Below are 22,096 nucleotides of genomic sequence, written 5' to 3'. Positions count from 1 at the left end.
ACACTTCTTTTTCCTTTTTCCCTTTGTACAAGGGAATTATTATACCTGACTTCCAATCCTCCGGGACTCTACCTTCCTCCGAGGCCAACCTGCACATCTTCCACATCCATTCTACTACTATCTCTCCCCCATGCTTCAGCAATTCATCACACACTCCATCAATTCCTGGGGCTTTCCCCATTATGACTTTCTTCATTGCATCCACAACTTCCATCCTACTGATTTTTTCCTCTCTTCTCACATCCCTCCTTCTCCTAGCCATTCCCGAGCCACTTATACTCGTATTACTTTCATTCTCTTTGTTCAACAATTCATGAAAGTGTTCTTTCCATCTGCTCACTTTTTCTCACTTCTCCATTAGTAATCTACCTTTTTAGTCTTTCAGTTCCCGACTAACTTCATTGCCACCCTGTCTAACTCTCTCCCTCTTTCCAGAACATTTTCTTACAGTCCCTCCACTTTACACTCAGATTCCTTCCAAATTCCTCATCCACTCTCTTCTTACTCTCCCTTACTAATCTTTAACTTCTGTCTTCCTCTCTACACATAACTCTCTCTTCCAACTCTCAACTTCTTCCACGCCCCTATTTTTCATCCACTCACTATATGCTTTCTTCTTTTGTGCCACAGCCTGTCTAACCTCTTCATTCCACCTTGCTGTTCCTTGCACCCCCTTCCGTCTTCTCTTCATCCCACACACCACCTCACATGCTGCACATATTTCTTCTGTAAATATCTTGCACACACCTTCCACGTCCTCCATCTACTCCAATCCATATTTACCCAATCGCTCCTCCACTTCTCTCTTATATTCTGCCTTTAGTAACCTTTCCACTCTTCTTGCGTCTATTCCTTCCTCCCGTCGTTCCCTTCTATTTTTCCATTTTACTTGGACCTTGATTTTGGTGGTGGTCAGAAAGTCCACTCCCCCAACCTCTATATGCTCTTGCATCCATTTCACAGCTTCGCATCCTTTCATCCACACACACATAATCAATCATTGCCTTCCTTTCGTTCAGTTCACCACCCACTCCTTTCATCACTTGCCATGTATACCTGTGGATTATTTTGTGCTTGAAGAGGGTATTGGCTATCACCAACCCCCTCCCGCCACAAATGTCCAGTAAAGCACTGCCATTTGTGGTAGGTGGGGGGGCCCATCATCTACCCACTTAGTGCAGTGGTACTCTGTTTTTTAGGGTAGCTCTACATTGAGTGGGAATCCAAATGATTTCCTGTAAACCAGGAAACCATTCACAGTGCTGGGTGGTAACCTTATAACCAACCAACATGTGCTCCCTAAGTGACAGCAAGTGGGTTGGCGGAGGGTTAGCACCCCTCCCCGGAAAACAACTAACTGAAAATACGAACAAGAACGAACATTCTATGTTCGCTTCCTATTATTTACTATGTTGATGACTGTGAAATTTAAGACTGTGTTATTCTTATCTGTTTTAATGAAGGCGATTTCATTCTTTTCTTTCTTTTCTTTTTATTTAGACCTTTCCAGGTCCATTATGTCGCTGTTCTTTTGTGAAAGAATGTGTTCATTATTCTCAAGTGGTACGTTTTAGCAAATTTACCACATTTTCACCTATGGCATTCCTTTCTTCTACTCTTATTTTCCCCATACATGCTTCTCCCTTTTTTTCGATTTGCCAACTTTTCCATTTAAGTCCCCCATGAGTATAGTAGTATATGCGGCATTTTCTTCTTCCATAATCAGGGAGATGTCGTCATAGAATGTTTCTATTTCTGCATCTGAGCTTTGAGAAATCGGTTACTTGTATTACTTTCAGGGCGAATCGTTTGCCTAGTCTATTTACAATCTATGCTGAATTAAACAATGTTCCCCGCAAGATTACAGTGTTCCCCGCAAGATTTCTGTTAAAGAGAAATCCTACCACACTAATTCTTTCAATTTGCTTTCCTCTGTCTTGGAGTTGAATTAATTTTTCTTTATAGTTGATCTCAATCAGACCTATAATATCCCAACTAAAGTTTTCGAGAGCAGTTTTTAAGGTATCAAGTCTTGGGGGAGGCGGTGGCTGAATCGGTAGAGAGACGGCCTGCGGCCCTATTGGACCCAGGGTCGAATCCCGGCTAGGGCAGGGAACAGCTTAAGGATTTGAATTTCCTAAAAGCAGACTTTCAAGATCTACCAGATGACCCGCCGACATGTAGTAAAAATACCCCCGCTAATACCAATACATCAGTCCTGTATGAGACAGCCCTAGCATGTATTCAATATGGATGGTGGGTGTTAGCGCCGAAGTGGTGACATTTGGGGGTGTAGGAGGACTACTGGGCCTTGGGATAGGTCACCGCCCCCGAGAAATAGGCCCTGAAGCCTTTGCCCAGAGTCGGACACGTAAAAAAAAAAAAAAAAATCTTGTGCGAGGCTTCTTACATTGTGCATGTACAAAGACAAAAGTCGTGTCGCGGTTTTGTCCGAAGATTAAGTGCAGCACTTGAAACATTATGAAATCTCTACCACAGTTACACGTTCTTGGTTGGCTAGCCTGACTTCCTCAGGCTTCATATCTGCTACTGATGGGATGACGGTACGAATTAACCCATGAAATTCCGAAGCCTTAACATCGACTCGCAAGAATTGCTGAGTCCGAACTTCGTATGAGAGACGAAATGCCACCGGTTAGGCGATGATCACCTGACATTTCATCTTACATCTTAATAAAAAAAAAAAACGTCAAGCAGACCTACTATACCATGGTATAGAGAGGTCAAGCAACTTGCATCCAACCAATAGGCATATGAGAGGTGGCATGATGTTCCTTTATTTACGGGAAGCGAAGCCTGAACAGAAAGCTCAGACATTTGGTATAAGCATAACCATAGAAAGGTGGATAAGGATTTCAGGAGGAAGACACAACGGAGAACCGTCATCGTTCAGGTCGTTTTCGTCTTACCAGACCACTATAGGACCAGGAAATAATCACAACAAATGGAAGCAGCACCCACAAGCAGTGCTTACGCCTTAAAAAAAAAAAAAAAAAACGAAATGAACCTAGAATGAAGCACACGGACAGTTGTGGTAGACTTCGGTCGTCTGGTTTATATGTTCGAACTCGTCTGTGGGATTCAGTTTGCCAGTCACTCTAAAAGAGAAAAAAAATGAAGTATAAAATAGAATAACTGTTCTCATGTGTTGAATACTATAGTGAATTTTGTTTTACAACGCTTAAATAATGTCCCAGGTCATAATTATCAACTTAATTAGCTAATTTACCGTAAATAAAGATGGAGAACTGACTTCCGAAGACCTGTTTAGCTAACTGAATTGTAACGTTGCGAATGTGGTCATAAAAATAATAGAGGAGAAACGCTTTATAAATACTAAATAAAAACAGCAGCCAGAAAGATTTCATAATTTTGTATATTAGTTTCGTTAAGTTACAAAAAAATTATATGCTGGCATCTGCAGCCGGTCACCTGGAGCAAATGGCAATTCAAGTCAGTTCTACCAACCGATCGTTCGACACAAAGCTGACTGCTCCAAAACTATAGTCTTTCAGCAGATATTTTCATCAAATTTCACGACACGACTTTTGTCTTTGACTGTACATCTTCATGAATTTTAGTTTGTTTAATGTTCTGGTTTCTTATTTTCCGAGACAATGCCTACTCACTTCGGTGACACACAGGCCGTAAGCACAGGAGGCAGTGCTGTTGAACCTTTAGTAGAAAATGATCCAAATGGCACTCTCGTGAAATCTTTAACAGTAGAATTTATGTTTGATTAGGGGTACTGTGGCAGATAACCTAACCTCCCTGCCAAAGTTTCTTGTGAGTTGTAATTTTTGTCCCACCTTCATCAGTATATCTGGTGGAGGCCTGGATATCTACAGGGAGTTCCATGGTTCACACCGTCTTAGACGTTCCCTCGAATATCTGCAAGGCCTTCCCCTATCCACCACACCGGGATGCACCAGGTAGCAGTGAGATCCTGCCCCTGGTACACACACACACACACACACACATATATATATATATATATATATATATATATATATATATATATATATATATATATATATATATATATATATATATATATATTGAGAGAGAGAGAGAGAGAGAGAGAGAGAGAGAGAGAGAGAGAGAGAATAGCCTGTCTTATAGTGGTACTGCTAATGCAAGCTGACAGACAAACGGCCAGACAGGCAATGCTCTGACCTCACAATAATCACTTTTACCTAAACAAGAACTTATCAACAGACCTTCTGGTTCAAGTGTTTATCATTCCAATTATTCTTCCCTGATTATTTTTTGACAATGAAATATTTGTTTTTTTTTTCTTTTTCTGTTATAATCTCTTCCTTTGCTTTCGTCTTTCTTTTGCCCTTGCCTTCGTCCTTTACGTCATGTTCCTTCTCCTAGTCCTTTATCTTTCAAATTTTTTCATTCATCCTTCTCGTTTTTGTCTCTCTCTCTCTCTCTCTCTCTCTCTCTCTCTCTCTCTCTCTCTCTCTCTCTCTCTCTCTCTCCCTCTCCTCTTCGCCTCTCCTTCAGTAAGTGTAAAACGTATTAGGCCTCGGCCACACGAAGCCCAAAACATAGCACAAAACATTACTGGTAGCATGTCTGGAACATGCTACATACATGCGTCTGAACAAGCCACAAACATGATGGTACACCTGCCGTCCAGTGTAGCTTCAAAATGCTGCAAACACAGATTCGATCAAGTTCAAAACATCATGACGGTCCACACGAGAGCACAGCTGGCAGTTACCGTCGACATGGCAGAGGAGGAGGATCTCCTACTAGCAGCAGCTGCAACAGTTGTTATACTTGGTTACAGACACAAACGCCATCGGCGATACTGGGTGCGTCCCTCATTAAAGATGGGAAATGAACACAGGGAGATGTTATATAGTGAGATGGCGTTTGACAATGCAGGACTACTACCCCAACACATCAGTGATAGTGGGACATTCAAAAATTTTTTACGTATGTCTGCATCAGATTTTGAAGTGCTCCTAACTAAAATAGCTCCCATAGTTAAGAAAGAAAACAGCAGTTGTCTTGCCCGCTGAGTAAGAGAATGTCCAACAAGAGGGTGTTTGCCCCCACACTTGTTCCCGGCCACGAAACGTCCACACTGCAGTGTCTCGAAGCATGTCAGGGCGTTTGAACGTCCAAACGAGAGATGTCGAACATGAATGCAACATGGCCGTAGCAATGTTTCGAACATGCCTCAAAACATGTTTTTGTACCGTCTGGCCGAGCACTTAAGGGATCTGCACTGCATTCATTACACTTTATTAATACACCTGGAGGCGATCACGCAAATGAGTTATGTGTTTATTGGTACTTGTTCTTCTCTTTCTCTTTCTCTCGTAAGAAGATGATAGAAAAATTATTGAATGGAACTACACTAAATCTGGCTATTAGAAGAACAGGTGATTAGTTTTTGACTGAAAAAATATCGTAGGTCACAGGTCACGGCAAGGTCATCTCAGTATTATTTAAATTTGGATTATTTTTCAGTAATTTATTATTATTATTATTATTATTATTATTATTATTATTATTATTATTATTATTATTATTATTTATCACCACGGCTACCTATTCTCGTCAGTTTGAAAGATGCAATCCGGTGTTCGCCGCATTCTCTCATCACTTTATCACTCTCATGTTTTCCCCATCTCTCCTCACTCACAGACAGCCCCATGTCAGCTAAAAATCTCTTCCTCACCACCCCCACACTGAATTCCTTGAGATATTGGTCAGCGTGAGAGAGAGAGAGAGAGAGAGAGATGGCAGCTTTCTTGACATTATATTCCTTTATCGTTTCCAAAGTTAATTCTCTCTAATTTCCCCTCCCCACCCTTCTCCTCTAAGACACCTACAACCTAATTTCCCCTCCCTGTCCCACCCCGCAGACTGAGCCGGATGAGATCCAGGCCAGCGTGGAGGCGGCACTGGAGGCCGGATATCGGCACATCGACACCGCCTCCGTCTACATGAACGAGGAGGGCGTGGGTGCCGGCGTTAAGGCGTACCTTCAGAAGACCAAGAAGGACAGGAAGGATATCTTTGTGGTAACCAAGGTACTTCATTTATTGCCTTATTTCTCACCCGCATACTACCGTGTTCCTGGTGGTATGACAGGCTCTACACCATGCCTTCCTTACCGATTTATTTAGTGTTTTTAACCACAAAAATTTTCCAGATTGTGTGTGTGTGAGAGAGAGAGAGAGAGAGAGAGAGAGAGAGAGAGAGAGAGAAAGAGAAATTTATAAAAAAAATATATATATATCACTATCATATAAGAAGATAACCTAAATCGTTACAGAAATGTTGCTAGGAAATCTCCAAAGTCATTTTAAATGCCTCTATAAAGCTGCTGACGTGTTATTTTCTTTGCTATTTGTTGACTATACTCTTCAGCTTGAGAAAGGCTTATTTTACAGCAGGAGGTAAGGAAGGACTCTGGTTCATAAAGTCTCTCCTAAATGAAATAAAGCCTCTGCACACAGGAAAAATTAGAGATGGTATTAAGCCATCAGAGAGCAAGAGTTATTGTTGTGATGGTGGCTCCAGGCTCATCTGAAACATGAACTCGGTGGGTTGCCGATGACAACTGTCCTCCTGCAATCCACAACCTTCCATTGGAGATAGGGAGAAAGTGGGTCCGCCTGGTTATATCAGTACCACCACGTGAAGGCGTCCAGCACCAGTGTAGGGCTTAATCACATAAACATAATCGAGATACAACATGCGAATTACTTTGAGTTATACTTCCAAGGCTTTGAACCTTGCACTGGTGGAATACGGCCTCCAACTGCACATAGTGATGCACCGTACCTGATGAACACCTCACCAGCTGATAACAACTTCTCCAGCTGATAACCATCTCACCAGCTGATAACAACCTCTCCAGCTGATAACCATCTCACCAGCTGATAACCACCTCTCCAGCTGATAACCACCTCACCAGATGATAACAACCTCTCCAGCTGATAACCACCTCACCAGCTGATAACAACCTCTCCAGCTGATAACCACCTCACCAGCTGATAACAACCTCTCCAGCTGATAACCACCTCACCAGCTGATAACCTTTCCGACTGATAAAAACCTTATCAACCTCCAGTGACAATAACGCTGACTCTAACCCCACCACATACTGTAACTGATAATATGCCACACCCACAATATGATTTCTAAAAATTCCAGCCATCCCTATTCCCATTACATATTAACACTGATATACGCCACACTTGTCACGTGATTGTTAAAGGATGCGACTTGTCCGATGTGGCTCCAACCCCGACATGTACTATGCCCGATATAACCCACACACCCATAATGATGGTTGATATTTCCAGAGGCCAGAGATATAAGGTCTAGTGGGTTAGGGTGCACCTTTAACGCCTTCAGTACTGTGATCTAACTGCGGATATATTCTTGCTGCTCTCGGATGCTTTAATGAGGATTCGAGGGACTTTCTCTAAACGAAGGAGTGCTATATAGCAATCACTACTCATTTCACTGATTTAGAGCCCCCATAATTTGAATAAAATTATACCGCATGAAGTTTGTAGTAGTAGTAGTAGTAGTAGTAGCCGTAGTAGTAGTCGTAGCAGTAGTAGTAGTAGCAGTAGTAGTAGTAGTAGTAGTAGCAGCAGCAGCAGCAGCAGCAGCAGCAGCAGCAGCAGCAGCAGCAGCAGCAGCAGCAGTAGTAGTAGTAGTAGTAGTAGTAGTAGTAGTAGCAGCAGCAGCAGCGGTAGTAGTAGTAGTAATAGTAGTAGCAGCAGTAGTAGTAGTAGTAGTAGTAGTAGTAGTGGTAGCAGTAATAGTAGTAGTAGTGGTAGCAGTAATAGTAGTAGTAGTAGTAGTAGTAGCAGTAGTAGTAGTAGTAGTAGTAGCAGTAGTAGTAGTAGTAGTAGTAGTGGTAGTAGTAGTAGCAGCAGCAGCAGCAGCAGTAGTACTAGTAGTAGTAGTAGCAGCAGCAGCAGCAGCAGCAGCAGTAGTAGTAGTAGTAGTAGTAGTATTGGTGGTAGCAGTAATAGTAGTAGTAGTAGTAGTAGTAGTAGTAGTAATAGCAGCAGCAGCAGCAGCAGCAGCAGTAGTACAATTCAGTTCAATTCAGTTCCTTTATTTCGTAGTACAGGACACTACATAGCTGATATTGGTACATAATACACATATAATACATGGTGATATGATATTCGGTACACACAGTCATGTATCGCATATGCTGTAGTTGTAACAATAGTTCTGGCCTGAGCCTCCGTAGCTGATTAGCAGGCACAGGAACCAGCAGTGACAGTAGCTGTTTGAACACAGCCAATTAAAAAGAAACTCTAAAACATATTTTGTTTACAGAAATAGACAAAAAATTAAAAAAACTCTTTAAAAAAATGAAAGACTAGCTGGAGACTAAAAAAAATCTAAAAATATTCTTTTTGAATAAAATAAGACATTAAAAGACGAAAAGACTAAAAGGAAAATGTAAAATGAAACATTTGCATATAATATCTAGGTACATTAAAGAAGTATGTATAAACACACATGCATATACATACATACACATATATATACATACATACACACATACATATATGCATATACATACATACACATACAAATATACATACATACACATACACATACAAATATACATACATACTCATACACAAAACTACATACACCCATACATACTGTACATACACACACACACACACACACACACACACACACACACACACACACACACACACACACACACACATACATATATTCTATCTATCTATCTATAGCTCGACGCCCTAATCCCGCAAAGGGTGGCCGCAGACAATACGCCTCCAAGTCGCTCTGTCACCCACCATTTGACTACCCTCCCCCCAACTCACCCCCCCCTCCCTCATATACCTCTCAACTCCATCCCTCCACCTCATCCTCGGTCTACCTCTCCCTCTCCCTCCCTCCACCTCACCTACATACACCCTCTTAGTCAGTCTTTCATTCTCCATTCTCTTCACATGTCCAAACCACGTCAGTGTATTTCTCCTAATCTTCTCTACCACATCCACATCCACCCCACAGCGTTCCTTCACTTCTTCATTCGTCAACCTGTCCCTCCACGTCACTCCACATGCTCCTCTCAAGTAACTCATTTCCACTGCTCTCACTCTTGACTTGTTCCCCTCTTGCAAGGTCCATGCCTCGCTTCCATACGTCAGGGTAGGGATCACAATACTATCATGCAGTGACTTCTTAACTTCCATACTCACCTCCCTATTTCTCATCACTGCTTTCAGTGTACCAACAACCTTCCTTCCCTGCTGTACCCTTTCACGCACTTCATCCCCCAAAGTTCCATCCTTACTCATCACACTACCTAAGTACTTGAATGCACTCACATTCCCCATATCCTCACCATCCAACCTCAATGCACACTCTGTGACTTCATTCCTCTCAAACACCATAACTTTACTTTTGTTTATATTAACTTTCAGATTCCTCTTCTTACACACTGTCCCAAATTCATTCACCAAACCTTGCAACTCCCATTCATCTTCACTCAACAATACTGTATCATCAGCAAACAGCAACACCGGAAGCTTCCAAATCTCACCCTCATTCATTAGAGCCACCCCCACATCCACTGCCCTACCCTGCACCTTCTTTACAACCCCATCCATATATATATTAAACAGCCATGGAGACATCACACAACCCTGTTTCAGTCCCACATTGAGATCAAAGAACTCACTCAGCTCACCATCCACTCGCACCGTAACCATAGCTCCCTCGTACATACTCTTCACAGCACTCAACAATTTCCCCCCCCACTCCATATATTCTTAATACCTTTCACACATCCATATAATATACATACATATACATACATATACATACATACATACTCCCATATATACATACACACATACACATACATACCGTATAAACACATACACACAAATTAGAAAGACATAAACATATACACATATACAGTACATATAAAAGTAGAGTAACTATTAAAAAATAACACTAAACAAAAAATAACAACCCACTGTAACTACGTATGAAAGATTACAGGCGTTCTCCTTTCTTCCTGACGCTGTACCCAAGTAATCCTTGCTTGTAAAAGGTCCAGGGTGAGGTAGTAGTAGTAGTAGTAGTAGTAGTAGTAGTAGCAGCAGCAGCAGCAATAGTAGTAGTAGTAGTAGTAGTAGTAGTAGTAGTAGCAGCAGCAGAAGTTCTTTTTGTTGTGGTTGTAGTAGTAGTAGTAGTAGTAGTTGTTGTTGTTGTTGTAGTTTTGGTGGTAGTAGTAGTAGTAGTAGTAATAGTAGTAGTAGTAGCAGCAGCAGCAGCAGCAGTAGCAGCAGCAGAAGTTGTTGTTTTTGTTATGGTTGTAGTAGTAGTAGTTGTTGTTGTTGTTGCTGCTGTAGTGGTAGATGTAGTAGTAGTAGTAGTAGAAATGTTGGTTTTGATCTTCACAATATAATTCCCCGATGGATGAAGGTGATTTGTTAAAAAAAAAAAAGTAGTAATAGTAGTAGTAGTAATAGTAGTAGTAATAGTAGTAATGGTAGTAGTAGTAATGGTAGTAGTAGTAGTAGTAGTAGTAGTAGTAGTAGCAGCAGCAGCAGCAGTAGCAGCAGCAGAAGTTGTTGTTGTTGTGGTTGTAGTAGTAGTAGTTATTGTTGTTGTTGTAGTAGTAGTAGCAGCAGCAGCAGAAGTTGTTGTTGTTGTTTTGTTGTGGTTGTAGTAGTAGTAGTAGTAGTTGTTGTTGTTGTTGTTGTTGTTGTGTGGTAGTAGTAGTAGTAGTAGTAGTAGCAGTAGTAGCAGTGGTACTAGTTGTAGTATTAGTGGTGGTAGAAGATGTTGTAGTAAGACAGTAGTATAATGGTAGTAGCAGTAATAGTAGTAGTTGTTGTTGTAGTAGTAGTAGTAGTAGTAGCAGTAGCTGTAGTAGTACAATAGTAGCTGTCGTACTAGTAGTAGTAGTAGAATCATCAGCCCCACCCCCTCTCCTGCCACCATGAAAGTGGAAGGTCATGGACTTGAAGCTACGACTTCAGAAAGGGAGCGGAGCTTGAAAAGAAGAATGTCTACGCAGGGTATACTGTAGTAGTAGTAGCAGTCTTAGTCAGTGGCGTACTGAGGGGGGGGGGCATGCGGCCATGGCCCCCCCCTTTAGCAATATAAATATATATATATATATATATATATATATATATATATATATATATATATATATATATATATATATAGTGGTATAAAACTGGGGTTTACTGGGAATGCTTCTTTTCAAAAGGGTTGGACTCATTATGACAGTTTCTGAGTTCATTGTTCGATTTGTTCGGGGTTTGATGCTTCGTGCTCCAAAACTTATGTTTAAAGTCTTTTAGCATTTTAGAGTCAGAGGGGTCGGACTTTGATGGATGGTTGCGAAGAGTGAAGACGTGTTTCTGAGCTCTCGTCTAGCTGCAGGGTTGCCTCACCGGCTTTAGCTTTTTCTTTTTTCGCCACTAGGGCGTTTTTCAATAAAGTTAGGTTAGCTAGAACTAATTTTCCTCCCTGGCCTTAGTAGATATAGTAGGTGTCTATATCTAATTTCTGAGATTGCCTTTGCTTACTCACCTCTGGAGTGTACCCCCCACTGATCGCTCTGGGGTGTGAGTTACACACGGGCGCGTCCTCCCGAGAGTGGTTTGAGAGGGTAATCTCAGCCTAGGTGGGTCTTCCCCAGGTACTGTGCCCCTTGGTCGTTTTTCTCTTTCTTCCCACTTCCCCTTCACGGGGGAAGTGGTAGCTATGATGGACCCCCCTACTGCCTCCCCCCCTTCAGGGGGGGAGGTAGTCCTGACGACATCACTACCGTGACTGACCGGCCCCAGACTGACGGACGCCAGACTCGTTCCCCGCTTGACATCACTGTAAATAATGCGACCTTTGTAACTCTTCATGCGCTAGGTTCTACTCCCCTGCCCAGACTCAATCCCTTCATTGTCAAGAAGGTGATTGACCACTGTGCGGGAGAGGTGGAACAAGTTAAAAAACTTGGAAATGGAGACCTCCTAGTAAAGACATTCAACTCAGCTCAGGTTAAAGACTTACTAAAGCTGCGTAAGTTTCACTGTCATGATATCAAGGCCAAGATCCCAACATCCATGAATTCCTGCAAGGGTGTTATCACTTGCAGGGATCTCATGGTGATGGGTGAGGAAGAAATCATACAGGAACTTGCTCATCAGGATGTAATTGATGCCAGATTTATCACTCGTTATCAGGAAGGCGTAAGGACGAAGACAGCCACTGTTATCCTCACTTTTGGCAAAGTTTTGCTACCTACAAATGTCAAAGTAGGATATGAAATTGTAAATGTAAGACCGTACATCCCGAATCCCCTTCGTTGTTCAAAATGTCAGCTCTATGGACATCATGAAAAGGCTTGTCGGGCTTCCAACATCGTGTGTGGCAAGTGTGCGGCTGTAGGTCACTCTGCTGACAACTGTACATCCGAGACTGAGTGCTGCTTTCACTGTAAGGATGCTCACTCCACATCCTCTAGGGCTTGTCCCAAGTGGAAGGAGGAGAAAGAGGTCTGCACGGTGAAAGCGACTGAGGGCATATCCTTTTACGATGCTAGGAAGAAGGTGAAGGAGTTGCATGCAACTCCCAAGCCTAATGTCTCCTATGCATCGGCGGTTGTGTCCCGTCCCGTGATGTGCACCGTAGAGACACAGACTGACCTTACCTTCGCTCCACATGCCACATGCCCTACCTCTAAGTCTAGACCCCCTGTACGTTCCAACTCTCTTACAGACATCCCTGTCGCCACTTCTTACTCTCAGGCTGCCGCTGCTCCTTCGCAGTCGGTGCGGCCAAAAACGAAGCACGACAAGTCTGATAAGATTAATCTGACCACCCTCACAAAACAGTCTCGTCCTCACGTTCTTCCAGTTCCCACTCCAGCGAGGGAGAGGAAGGTTAGCTCTTCCTCGGGGGAGTCAGGGAACCTCGTAATTGACGATAATATGGAGGTTTCCGTGAACAAGCACCGGGATAGGTCCCCCGGTAGTCGCTCGCCTTCTGGCGGGCGACAAAAAAAGACGAAGCACACTGGCCCCCAACGAAAATCTTAAACCGCAGCATTCACTATACTACAGTGGAATTGTAGAGGTATTGGGAATAAGTTACACAATATAGCAATCTTGCTTTCTATACATAGGCCAGACGTTGTTTGTTTACAGGAGACGCGCCTGGAGGATCACCCTGATCCTCCACAGTTAAAACATTACCACTCGTATAGAAGATATGAAGGTCACGGAGTAGCCATATACACACACAAATCACACCCACAAACGGAAGTGATTCTAAATTCTACTCTGGAAGCTGTCGCGTGCAGAGTAAAATTTAATAACACGTATCTGTCTATTTGCTCTCTGTACTGTCCTCCACATGGCCCCATCGATAGTGATGCTTTAAATTCACTAGTGGAACATCTGCCTGGAAATAAGTTAGTGTTGGGCGATTTTAACGCCCATCACTATCAATGGGGTAGCTTGAGGATTGATGGTCGTGGGGAGCAAGTAGCCGACCTAATACTACAGTCCAACCTCTGTCTTCTGAACGATGGTAGAGCGACTCGTGTAGATGATCGTACTGGTAACTTTTCGGCCATTGACTTATCTTTGGCCTCCCCTGGTATACATCAAGATCTCTCATGGGACCCTTACGACGACTCCTTGGGAAGTGATCATTTACCCATCTGTCTTTCTTATACACGCGACATCATTTCGGACCCTCCACCTCCAAAATTTAACTATAAGAAAGCAGATTGGGGATCCTTCTCAAGGATCGCCAATTTAGATATATCTGGGGAGACCATAGATGTTAAGGTCGAAAATATAACCCAATCCATATTACACGCAGCTGAGGCTGCTATTCCCAAGACTTCTACAGTTCATGCGAAGCATAGAGCACATTGGTGGACGCCGGATTGCCGACAAGCATTAAGAAAACGCAATAGGAGATACAGGATTTTTGATAGTCAGCCCACTGAGGAAAATTTTATTGCATACAAACAGGCACGGGCTGAGGCAAGGAGAATAATAAGAAGGGCTAAACGTGACTCCTGGCGGTCCTTTGTGTCCACGGTGACTCGTACAACACCATTACGTAATGTCTGGTCCACCATAAGAATATTAAATAATAAAGGCCCATATTTCCCAATCACCACCTTGCAAGTAAATAATAACATCTATGACGAGCCCGTGGACGTTGCTAACATCCTCGCCAGGAGTTTTTCTCATGTAAGTAGCTCATCCAATTATGACCCGCGTTTCCAACATCATAAACGCACGGCTGAGCTACAGATATTAGACTTTGCCACAGAAGACGTAAACTCCCCGTACAACCAAGAGTTTACGCTAGAAGAACTGCTCCTTGCCCTTAAATCCTGTAAAGACACCAGCCCTGGACCAGACACCATCACGTACGGTATGATCCAGCATCTTAATCAGGACAACCTGATTAAGATGTTAGCATTGTACAATGAGATTTGGGCGTCTCGAACGTTCCCAAACTCATGGCACTTTGCGCACGTCATACCGATACCCAAAGAGGCTGGTCGTCTTATGAATCCCACTTCATTTCGTCCTATTGTGTTGACTTCTTGTCTATGTCAGGTCATGGAACGTATGGTTAACAATAGGCTTCTTTTTGTTTTAGAGTCGAAGAATTTGTTAAATGATCAACAATGTGGCTTCCGTAAATACAGAAGTTCACTAGATCATTTAATGAATTTGGAGCATTGTATTGCAGAGGCATTTGCCAATAAAGAATTCATGATAGGGGTGTTCTTGGACATCCATAAAGCCTATGACATGACCTGGCGACACGGTATACTAATGAAGCTCTATGCTTATGGTTTAAGAGGAAATTTGCCTGTTTTTATTTCAAATTTCTTAAGGGACAGAACTTTCTCTGTCAAATTGTCCCGTAACGTAACATCGGATATATTTATCCAGGAAAACGGGGTGCCGCAGGGAAGTGTGCTTAGTCCTACCTTATTTAGTATTATGATCAGTGATATTCTGTCATCAGCTCCCATCCCGAGGAATCTTAAATACTCTCTCTATGCTGACGATTGTGCAATATGGCACTCTTCCCGTAATGCACAATTTTCGGCTGGGCGGATTCAAGCAGCCCTTGACTCCGTCCACCAATGGGCCTTGCAGTGGGGATTTAAGTTTTCCGTCCGTAAGTGTGCCGCTATAGTTTTCACTAATCGTAACGTACCTAATTTGTGCTTAACTTTGGATAATCAGGCGGTACCTTTTCAAAACTCTGTAAAATTTTTAGGAATACATTTTGATCGTAGAATGAATTTTAAACTTCACGTTAATACTTTGCTTGCTCGTTGTGATAAACCGTTAAATGTCCTCAAGTACCTAGCGGGTACTACCTGGGGTGCTGACAGAAAATCTTTATTAATGGTGTATAAGTCCCTTATTCGATCGAAGCTAGACTATGGCGCACAGGTGTATGGCTCGGCATCCGATGCCACTCTGAAAGGATTGGATGTGTTGCAGAATAAATGTTTGCGAATGTGTCTTGGAGCTGTCCGGTGTACCCGTGTAGCTCGTATGGAAGTGGAGGCGAATGTGCCTCCCCTCCGTATTCGCCGTGACCACCTGGCCTTGTCCTATAGCGTAAGGACATTTAGGAAAAGTAATATCGGCAATGTGGCCTGTACCCCCCTGCGTCAATACCACCACCTTCTGTGGGGAGTGCGTCGGCCACTTGCCGCTCGCCTCCACTTACTGACTCAGGAGCTTGATGTGGACCCCAGTGACTGTGACAAGTTGGTGCTTAAAAATATAGCGCCTTGGGAGCCACCCGGCTTTACAGTCGATGTCACATGGCTCCCAGCACCAAAGGCCAAGGCGCCGGAGGCGGAGGTCCACCACTTGTTTCGTAAGATCATTGTTCGTCACTTGGGGTCCCATCAATTGTACACCGACGGCTCCAAGTCGAGTGAATGTGTGGGTGCAAGTGTGTGGTCGACTGAATGTGCCCTCAGGTATCGGTTGCCGACTCATACATCTGTGTTTACTTCAGAACTTTTTGCTATTGACAAAGCCATAGACTATGCTCTCAATTCTAGACATGACTCATTTGTCATATTTTCAGATTAAAAATCAGCCCTTCAGGCAATTGCATCTTGCACTACGGACTCTCATGAGATCCAGGGCCGCATCGTTAATAAGTTGCATTCATGCAACAAGTCATTCACGCTGATCTGGGTGCCTGGTCATTGTCGTATCTACGGCAATGAGCAGGCTGACTTACTTGCAAAGTCGGCTGTAGAGCTCGAGGAGACTTGGGACGTTCCTCGTGATCTACGGTCGAGTCTATCTCTCGGAAAGAAATCAATAAATCTTCTGTGGCAAGGTCAGTGGACCAGACTAAATATTCCAACTTGTAAGCCGTACCTGGGCGACTGGGACACTGCCAACCGTCCCAGTCGCCTAGAAGAAAAAGTGTTGGCACGGTTACGGCTTAATGCCACCATTGTAACCCACATAAAACCATATATGGAAAGACGCTTCCCACCGCACTGTGACATCTGTAATGTTGGCACGGTTACGGCTTAATGCCACCATTGTAACCCACATAAAACCATATATGGAAAGACGCTTCCCACCGCACTGTGACATCTGTAATGCGGTGTTATCTATTAGTCATATCATCCTGCGCTGTCGGCGATTTATTCGTGAACGCGCTTCACTTATAAATTACTGCGGCGCAGTAGACGTCCCCTTCACCCTTTCCACCATCCTGGGTGATGGGGACATTGTTATGACTGATAAATTGATGGCTTTCTTGAGAGAGACCGGACTGATCAGAGTGATGTGACTTTTTTACTGCGTGGTTATGGTTTTTATGAACAGTAAATATGTATATATTGTAATATTAATTAGGGTTGACAGTTGACATATTTTAAATAGTTCCTCCTCCCACCGATCTATTTCTAATATAGATGTCCCCTACATTAAGCCAAGTTCCTCACCTGACAGTCACCAGATGATGAGTGCAAGTGTGCAATATAGGAAGGTATTGGGCACTTGCAGTCGATGGTGGTCTGCTGGGCGAGGTTCTTCACTTTTTGTACAAATTATGTAAATACATTATATTATCTTGCTTAAGTTATTCTAATTAGGGACGACAGCTGACGTATATGGAAATGTTCCTGACTCGTCTGGTTCTCTTTCATATATTGATGTCCCCTATATTAGGTTGTGCCTCGACTGACAGTCACCAGGTGATGAGCGCAGGTATGTAATGTAGAAAGGCATTACATATCTGCAGTCGATGATGTTCTGTTAGTCGAGGTATTTTTACCATTAGTGTAGGTCTAGCTATTTGTCTCTGTAGGATTTAGTATAGGTTAGCGATTTGTCTGTTAGGTGATTAGTTTTAGGGTCTTTAGATTAGTGTTCCTTTATAATATAAGGTATAAAAAATAAAAAACCAAGAAAAAATTTAAAAAATAAAAATACAAAAAAAAATAAATAAAATAAAATAAAAATAAAAAAATAAATAAATAAATAAGATTAAAATTATTATATATATATGTACGTTTGCATGAAAGTGTGTCTGTATGTATGCATGGAAGTGTGTGTGTGTGTGTGTGTGTGTGTGTGTGTGTGTGTGTGTGTGTGTGTGTGTGTATGTATGTATATATATATGTTTATATATATATATATATATATATATATATATATAAATATATATATATATATATATATATATATATATATATATATATATTTATATATACACGGCCTTAATAACCAGGGGCTTCGGCCCCAATGGTTGATAGGCCGGAAAAAAAAAAAAAAAAAAAAAAGAGTCAGATCCACACTTTTTTGCATGGTCGTGGAGAGTGAGGTTGTGTGCTTCTGAGCTTACCTCTAGCTTCCTAGGGCTGCCTCACTGGCAATTAGTTTTTTTTTTTTTTTTTTCTCACCCCTCTGGTGCTGATTAGGCTAGCTAGTTTTTCACTTTCCTCCCCTCCCTGATAGCTAGGAACAGTAGGTGTTTGTTCCATTATACTGAGATTACCTTTGCTTGCTGCCCACGGAGGGTCCCCCCCACTGATCGCTCTGGGGCGTGAATTAACACGGTCGGGCCTCCCTGGAGTGGTTTGAGAGGGCAATTTCAGCCACAGGTGTTTGGTCCCAGTGTGTTTTGTCCCTTGCTCGTTTTCCTCCTCCTTCCCACTTCCCCCGTTAAGGGGAAGTGATCACTATGCCGGAAGCCCCTACCGCCTCCCCCCCCTCGGGGGGGAAGGCAGTCCTGACGAAACACAAACTGCCACACGGACTGACCATCCCCAGACTGAACGGCTCCAGACACGCACAATGGACATCCCTGTAAATAAGGCCAAATTTGTCACCCTACATGCTCTCGGTGCCACTTCCCTGAGCAGTCTCAATCCTTTTCTTATCAAGAGGGTGATTGATCACTGGGCGGGAAAAGTGGAATGAGTAAAAAAAACTTGCCAATGGTGACCTCTTGATTAAAACTCTCAAGTCCTCCCAGGTTCTTGACTTAATGAAACTGCGCAAGTTTCACTGTTACGATGTCGAGCCGAGGATCCCGCATGCCATGAATTCCTGCAAGGATGTCATTACTTGCAGGGACCTCATGGTCATGGAAGAAGACGAGATCGTACATGAACTTGCTCAGCAAGATGTGATTGAGGCCCGATTTATCACTCGTTTTGCAGAAGGCGGAAGGATTAAGACTGCAACGATCATCTTGACATTTGGCAGAGTGAATCTCCCAGCCCAGGTAAAAGTTGGGTATGAAATTCATAATGTCAGGCCATATATCCCTAATCCTCTTCAGTGTTTGCGATGTCAGTTATATGGACATAAGGATAAGACTTGTCGGGCTTCACAGTCAGTGTGTGGCAAATGTGCAACACAGGGTCACGATGCTGAACACTGCACATCAGAGACTGTCTGTTTCTTTCATTGCAAGGGTGCTCACTCCACTTCCTCTAGGGACTGTCCCAAGTGGATGGGGGAGAAAGAGGTATGCGTGGTGAAGGCAACAGAGGGTATCTCCTTTTATGAAGCAAGGAAAAAGGTGAACGAGTTGCATGCAACTCCCAAGCTGAATAGGTCCTAGGCTTTGGCGGTGATGTCCCGTCCCGTGATGTGCTCTGTTGAAACACAGACTGACCTTGAACCGGTTCCTCTTGCCACGCACTCTACCTCACCATCTCAGCCTCCTGTCCAGTCCAGCTCTCAACCTGACATCCCCACGGCAACTTCCTACTCTTAGGCTGCTGCTGCCTCTCAGTCAGTAAAGCCTAAACAGAAGTCCGACAACCCTGTTAAGAGTAATATGACCACCCTTACGAAACAGTCACGTCCTCATGTCCTTCCTGCTCCTGGTCCAGTGAGGGAGAAACGGTTTAGCTCTTCCTCGGGGGGCTCTGGGAGCCTAGTTATCGATGATCAACGTATGGAGGTATCCGTTAGTAAGCACCGGGATAGGTCCCCCGGTAACCACTCGCCTGGCGGCATAAAAAGCTAAGCACACTGGCCCTGCTCGTAAATCTTAAACCGTCACATTCACTGTGATACAATGGAATTGTAGGACTCTTGGGAATAAATTCCACAACATAGCAATTTTGCTATCTATACACAGGCCAGACGTTGTTTGTTTACAGGAGACGTGCCTGGTGGATCACCCTGATCCTCCCCAGTTCAAACACTACCATTCATATGGAAGATATGATGGTCACAGAGTCCCCATATACACCCACAAATCACACCCACAAATGGAAGTGATTCTAAATTCTACTCTGGAAGCTGTCACATGCAGAGTAAAATTTAATAACTCGTATCTGTCTATTTGCTCTATCTACTGTCCTCCCCTTGGTCCCATTGATGATGATGTGTTCACTTCACTAGTCCATCAACTTCCGGGTCATAAATTAATTTTAGGCAATTTTAACTCCCGTCACTGTCAATGGGGAAGCTTGAGGAGTGATGGTAGTGGGGAGCAAGTAGCCAGCCTAATATTACAGTCAAACCTCTGTCTTCAAACAATGGTAGAGCGACTCATGTAGACGACCGCATTGGCAACATGTCACGTACAGATCTGTCCTTGTCATCTCTCAATATACACACTAACATCTCTTGGGACCCGTATGACGACTCAATGGGTAGTGATCATTTTCCAATCTGTCTTTCTTACACACGACGATTCTCGGCCTCCTCCACCACCTAAATTTAACTTGAAGAAAGCAGATTGGGGGTACTACTCACGGGTCGCCAATCTAGACATATCAGGAGATGACATTGACAAGAAAGTCGCACACCTACAGACTTCCATTATATATCCAGCTGAGGCTGCAATTCCCAAGACATCTACAGTTCCAAACAAGCGTAGAGTTTTGTGGTGGACACCAGATTGCCGACAAGCACTCACTAAGGGCAATAGGAGATACAGGATTTTTGAGAAACAGCCAACAGAATCAAACTTTATTGCCTATAAAGCAGCTAAGGCTGAGGCAAGGAGGCCAATTAAAGTGGCAAAATAGAGTAACTGGCGTAGTTTTGTGTCCATGGTGAATCGCACCACCCCACAAAGTCAGGTCTGGTCCACCATAAATGTACTTAACAACAAGTACACCCGGTAACCAATCACCACACATGAGGTGGCCAGGAATGTCACTGACGATCCCGTGAACATTACCAATACTATCGCCGACCATTTTGCCCAGGTAAGCAGCTCAGCCAACTACGATCCTCACTTTCTCCACCATAAGCGTACGGCTGAGCAACTTTGCCACGGAAGATGGAGATACCAGCTACAACTCCGAATTTACATTAGATGAACTTCTCCTTGCCCTAAAATCCTATAAGGGCTCCAGTCCCAGTCCATCCACCATTATGTACGGTATGATTCAGCATCTTACTCAGGCCAACCTGAGTAAGCTGTTAGTGGTGTACAATGAGATTTGGGCATCTCACACATTCCCAAATTCATGGCACTACGCTCACATCATACCGATACCTCGCCGAGACAGTCGGCTTACGAGTCCCAGTTCATTTCAACCTATTGTGCTGACTGACTGTCTATGTAAGGTCTCTGAACATGTGGTTAATAAAAGGTTACTTTTTGTTTTAGAGTCGAAGGGTGTGTTAAATGATCAACAGAGTGGATTCCATAAATACAAGTCCACTCTGGATCATTTAGTGCACCTGGAGCATTGCATAGCCGAGGCTTTTGCCAATCACGAATTCATGATAGGAATTTTTCTGGATATTCATATGGCTTATGATATGACCTGGCGACACGGAATACTACGTAAACTTTACACTTACGGTTTAAGAGGTAATTTGCCCATTTTCCTTCAGAATTTCCTTACTGACAGAACGTTTTCTGTCAGGTTACCCTGTAACAAAATTTTGGACATGTCTGTCCAAGAGAATGGGGTACCACAAGAAAGTGTGCTTAGCCCTACTTTGTTCAGCGTTGCCATTAATGACATTCTGTCGTCGGCTTCCATCCCCAGGACACTTAGATACTCACTCTATGCTGATGATTGTGCAATGTGGCACTCTTCCCGCAATGCACAATCCTCGGCACAGCAGATTCAACTGGTACTTGAATCTGTTCAGCATTGGGCCCTGGAGTGGGGATTTAAATTTTTCGTCCCTAAGTGTGTCAGTGTTGTTTTTACTCGTAAACTTAACGTACCTCCTTTGCATTTAACTTTAGATAATCAGCCGATACCTTTTCAAAATTCAGTCAGATTCCTGGGTCTACATTTTGAAAGTAGGCTCAGTTGGAGAATACACATTAATCATTTGCTTGCTTCTTGTAGAAAAAAGTTAACGTCCTTAAGTTTCTTTCTGGTAAATCGTGGGGAGCAGACAGAATGCCTTTATTGATGGTGTATAAGTCCCTTATCCGTTCTAAGCTTGACTATGGCTCACAGGTGTATGGGTCGGCATTGGATGCTGTCCTCCGTAGACATGATGTGCTTCAGAACGTGTGCTTGCGCATATGTCTCGGAGCC

General features: G+C 43.2%; 1 protein-coding gene across 1 annotated transcript in view; it reads left to right on the top strand.

Annotated features, from left to right (window-relative positions):
• LOC145408769 (1,5-anhydro-D-fructose reductase-like) overlaps positions 1–22,096 on the top strand; it is a 106,393-nt gene that overhangs the window by 46,095 nt on the left and 38,202 nt on the right. The window contains exon 2 of the mRNA XM_080279420.1: positions 5,910–6,077. Coding sequence (XP_080135546.1) covers positions 5,910–6,077 — 168 coding nt within the window. The remainder of the gene's footprint in view (positions 1–5,909; positions 6,078–22,096) is intronic.

This window comes from Coenobita brevimanus, chromosome 78 (genome assembly GCF_032717465.1).
Source record: "Coenobita brevimanus isolate Jiangsu-jjx chromosome 78, ASM3271746v2, whole genome shotgun sequence".
In the NCBI taxonomy this organism is placed as follows: domain Eukaryota; kingdom Metazoa; phylum Arthropoda; class Malacostraca; order Decapoda; family Coenobitidae; genus Coenobita; species Coenobita brevimanus.
Note: the sequence above shows the minus strand (reverse complement) of the source record. Positions and strands in the feature narration are given on the sequence as shown.